This window comes from Morus notabilis, unplaced genomic scaffold (genome assembly GCF_000414095.1).
Source record: "Morus notabilis unplaced genomic scaffold, ASM41409v2 Scaffold6033, whole genome shotgun sequence".
Lineage (NCBI taxonomy): Eukaryota > Viridiplantae > Streptophyta > Magnoliopsida > Rosales > Moraceae > Morus > Morus notabilis.
In genome coordinates this window covers 46,013-49,713 of record NW_010357186.1, presented here as the reverse complement: position 1 = coordinate 49,713, position 3,701 = coordinate 46,013, and the positions used below count along the sequence as shown (strand labels likewise).

The following is a 3,701-nucleotide window of genomic DNA, read 5'->3' as shown; positions in this document are numbered from 1 at the left end:
ACAATTCGTATTGTGGTAAGTTATCTGGTTTGGTTTTGTGATGGGATATAATCCTTTGTACAGTATCTCCAATGATTATACAATTTATTCTGTATTAACTATTTAACTTCTCCTTAGAGCTTGTGTACCTCATCTGACCTTGAATTATTATCTTTTGATTTATTGTGCAACAGCTTGGATTCATGTTACTGGCCCTCATATGGCAGTTCGATTTCCCGCCTTTCGTTGTTTTGATTATTGCTATCCTTAATGATGGTTCGTACCTTCTTCAATTACTCATCAGCCATACCTTTTCGTAGTAGTTAACGATTGATTAATCTAAATAACACAATCTCTGTCATACCAGGTACAATTATGACTATATCGAAGGATAGGGTGAAACCGTCTCCTCAGCCAGACAGTTGGAAGCTGGCAGAGATCTTTACGACCGGAATCATTCTTGGTGGATACTTGGCCATGATGACTGTCATTTTCTTCTGGGCGGCCTATAAGACAGACTTCTTTCCTGTAAGTAATCTTTAGAACATTAGTTACAGCTTCATGTTGTTAAGGTGTATCTTAGTTCAGCTGTCGATATGCTCAAACTGATGCACCTTTTTTTGGCTGACTATATCGAAATTTTTAGAGGACATTTGGGGTTTCAAGTCTTCAAAAGAACGATAAAGAGGGCCTAAGGAAACTAGCATCCGCAGTATACCTGCAAGTGAGCACCATCAGTCAGGCTCTCATATTTGTGACGCGATCCCGGAGTTGGTCTTTTGTCGAGCGTCCAGGTCTCTTACTCCTTGGTGCTTTTGTTATTGCTCAGCTGGTGAGTGTAACTTCTGATTTTCGATCTCCTAATATTCGGCGTCATTTTCTACTTAGATATCTTATGGACTTGCTCAAACTCTTTGTTGGTGAGCAGATTGCCACGTTAATTGCTGTCTATGCAAATTGGAGCTTCGCTGCAATTGCGGGGATTGGCTGGGGTTGGGCCGGTGTGGTTTGGCTATACAACTTCATTTTCTACTTCCCACTTGACTTCATCAAATTCTTCATTAGATACGCGCTGAGCGGAAGGGCTTGGGACCTCGTAATTGAGCAAAGGGTATGAATGAAACTGGCTCAACAACACTAATCTATTTGGTGAAGCTGCTGACCTTTTTTCTTTTTTTTTTTCTTGGGTGGCTAGATTGCCTTTACGAGGAAGAAGGATTTTGGTAGGGAAGAACGTGAGCTCAAATGGGCACATGCACAAAGGACTCTCCACGGCCTGCACCCACCTGAAACCAAGATGTTTACTGAGCGCACTACTTACCCAGAACTCAATCAGATGGCAGAAGAGGCTAAGAGACGAGCTGAGATTGCAAGGTAAGTTCCACGCTTTATGTTTATCATTAGCAAAATGTCATACGCATTATAATTGAATCTAATACCTTGATGCTTATCTGTATTGAACTGAATTTAATATCTGATGGGGTTATAATTTGTGCAGACTAAGAGAGCTGACTACACTCAAAGGGCATATGGAATCAGTGGTGAGATTGAAGGGCCTTGATATAGACACTATTCAGCAAGCATACACCGTTTGATGAGACCCTTTTTATTTAGTCTCGTTCCTCCATAGCAATGTCCTCTTTTGTTTCTGTTACTGAGCCTATTCCATTCTATAGAAACATGTGAAACGCATCAAACCTCCGAGCAAAAAGAGCGGGAAAAAAATGTAACGTGTTAACCATCCTATAAACTCATTTGCAATTAGGTGGCTTTATATATTTTACATATGCGGGACCAATCTGTGTGCCTATTTGTTACTTTTAATTTCGTAACTTGAGCTACTTCACTCTTTTTTCATGTTCCAACACAACTGCTTTGTTATAGAATGTAGCAGTTGTATTTCAGAAAGAAATACGGATAGCAGCTTGATAAACGACAGTAGAGAAAACGAAACGACGGAATAAACTATGACGACGGTGTGTAACAAAAACGACAAGGGCACAATAGCTAATAAAACGACATTACCCTGTAAAACTGCAGTCTGCAAGGACCTAAAAGCTTCGAAACGACAATATCAAGAAAATAATCAAACACAACATAAACGACAACAGATTGGTGCCAGGTCAAATTCAAGCAACGATATTTTAAGTCCCGTTCATTTTACAGATTCGAATTTATAATTCGAGTTTTGTTACAGTAAAAAACTCTCAAAAACTATGACTTCTAACTAACTTTAACTTTTTTGTTACAGTAAAAAACTCTCACAATAAAATAATGTCTCAACTCGAATTAAAAATTTAAATTAGCGAACTAAACGGATCCTTAATCTTAAAAATAATTATCATAAGACGACAATATTCTAACAAAACGACGATAACTAGGTAAAACGACATCATATTCAGAAACGTCAGCTTCCAAGAAAAAACGACAACAACCTAAAAGGGGTTGACCGATCAAGCTGAAAAATGAAGTGCCGTGTAAGCAAAAAGAACGACACAACTACTCTGAATCTTCCCTAGAAATTAGCTAATCATCAACATCAGTCATGGAATTATCACCAGAATTGAGAATTCAATCCAACACAATAATTATCACCATCATAATGATCTAAATCGACACGAAACTGGAATCCAATCCAACCCGAGGTAAGGAAGGAAGGAAGGAAGCATTTTTAAATTAAACTATATATAAAGTGAGAATCGAACAGAAGCAGCGTTAAGAGCTGCCATTGATTCATTCAAGAGCGATGTTTCTGGACCTTCCTCTCGAGCTCGTCCTTCTTGGCTCCCACAACCCTGTCCACTTCCTTCCCTTTCTTCGTCAACACGAACGTCGGCATCGCCTGAACCCCGAATTCCTGTGCAACATCCTTTTACAAAAATAAAAACAAAAATCAGTACAGAAAAAGGGGGAAAAAAAGGGAAGCAAATTGAGAATCCGAGGGAAGGGAACTTACGGACAACTCGTCGACATCGATCTTGACGAAGTCAACGTCGGAGAACCTGGCGGCCATGTCGTTATAGATCGGCTCCATGAATTTGCAGGGACCGCACCACGTCGCCGAGAAATCGATCACCGTCTTCTCTCATGCATTTCAACACAAAGTCAAAACAATAATATATGTGTATATACATAGATCTGAATTGTAAAAGAAATTATCAGGGAAAAATTGAAGATAATCGAAGAAAGAGTTACGAACGAGCTTAGAGGATTCCTGGGAGGAATTGAAGTGGAGCTGCCATCTGGCGGTGGAGTGAAAGGAGATGACCGACGAGGAAGCGGCTGCGTCGTCTGAGGATACTTCTCCTCCTGGTCCTCCGAGAAAGCTTGAGAGAAACCCTCCCATACTTCTTCACTTCCTTCACCAAACGAACAAGATTCTTTCTTGCTTTTGCTTCGAAGGTCTCGCCCTTCGCCTAATAAAAAATGGAAAGTGATTTGAGTCCCCACTGCCTTGGCTCTTGCGTTGCGTTGGTTTTGAGTCCCCACTGCCTCGGCTCTTGCGTTGCGTTGGTTTGAAGTTGATAATAAGATTCGTTCGAAGTTGATAATAACGTTTTGGTTGGAGGATTTGTAATTTGAATTATTTTTAGTTTATGTATATTTTTATGAGAGAAAATATTATAATTCTTTTGTAAAACATAAATTTATAGTGTTGATTTGAGTTTTTAATTTGAATTAAAATATTATTTTATGTAAATTTTTTTTATTATATTAAAAAT

The 3,701-nt window shown here is 39.1% G+C and overlaps 2 protein-coding genes across 2 annotated transcripts; one reads left to right on the top strand and one right to left on the bottom strand.

Annotated features, from left to right (window-relative positions):
• Window positions 1–6: 6 nt before the first annotated feature.
• LOC21385126 (plasma membrane ATPase 2) lies at window positions 7–1,777 on the top strand. Its single transcript, XM_024167481.1, has 7 exons — window positions 7–15; window positions 174–255; window positions 347–507; window positions 626–811; window positions 908–1,090; window positions 1,175–1,353; window positions 1,478–1,777. Exons 2-7 carry the CDS (start codon window positions 183–185, stop codon window positions 1,572–1,574), a joined length of 879 nt encoding a protein of 292 aa, XP_024023249.1. The 5' UTR covers window positions 7–15; window positions 174–182; the 3' UTR covers window positions 1,575–1,777.
• A 524-nt stretch (window positions 1,778–2,301) lies between these two features.
• On the bottom strand, window positions 2,302–3,527 carry LOC21385125 (thioredoxin H2). Its single transcript, XM_024167466.1, has 3 exons — window positions 3,179–3,527; window positions 2,936–3,058; window positions 2,302–2,848 (listed from the first exon to the last, which is right to left on the bottom strand). The coding sequence occupies exons 1-3, from the start codon at window positions 3,323–3,325 to the stop codon at window positions 2,717–2,719; spliced, it is 402 nt and encodes a 133-aa protein (XP_024023234.1). The 5' UTR covers window positions 3,326–3,527; the 3' UTR covers window positions 2,302–2,716.
• Window positions 3,528–3,701: the final 174 nt, after the last annotated feature.

Bases quoted from the DNA above. Each gene is read 5' to 3' on its own strand.
- LOC21385126 (XM_024167481.1), top strand. From the start codon at position 183: ATGTTACTGGCCCTCATATGGCAGTTCGATTTCCCGCCTTTCGTTGTT. The intron at 812-907 runs GTGAGTGTAACT...GTTGGTGAGCAG, and splicing joins CTTTTGTTATTGCTCAGCTG to ATTGCCACGTTAATTGCTGT. The intron at 1,354-1,477 runs GTAAGTTCCACG...TAATTTGTGCAG, and splicing joins AGACGAGCTGAGATTGCAAG to ACTAAGAGAGCTGACTACAC.
- LOC21385125 (XM_024167466.1), bottom strand. From the start codon at position 3,325: ATGGGAGGGTTTCTCTCAAGCTTTCTCGGAGGACCAGGAGGAGAAGTA. The intron at 3,059-3,178 runs GTTCGTAACTCT...GCATGAGAGAAG, and splicing joins CCCAGGAATCCTCTAAGCTC to ACGGTGATCGATTTCTCGGC. The intron at 2,849-2,935 runs GTAAGTTCCCTT...TTTTTGTAAAAG, and splicing joins TCGATGTCGACGAGTTGTCC to GATGTTGCACAGGAATTCGG.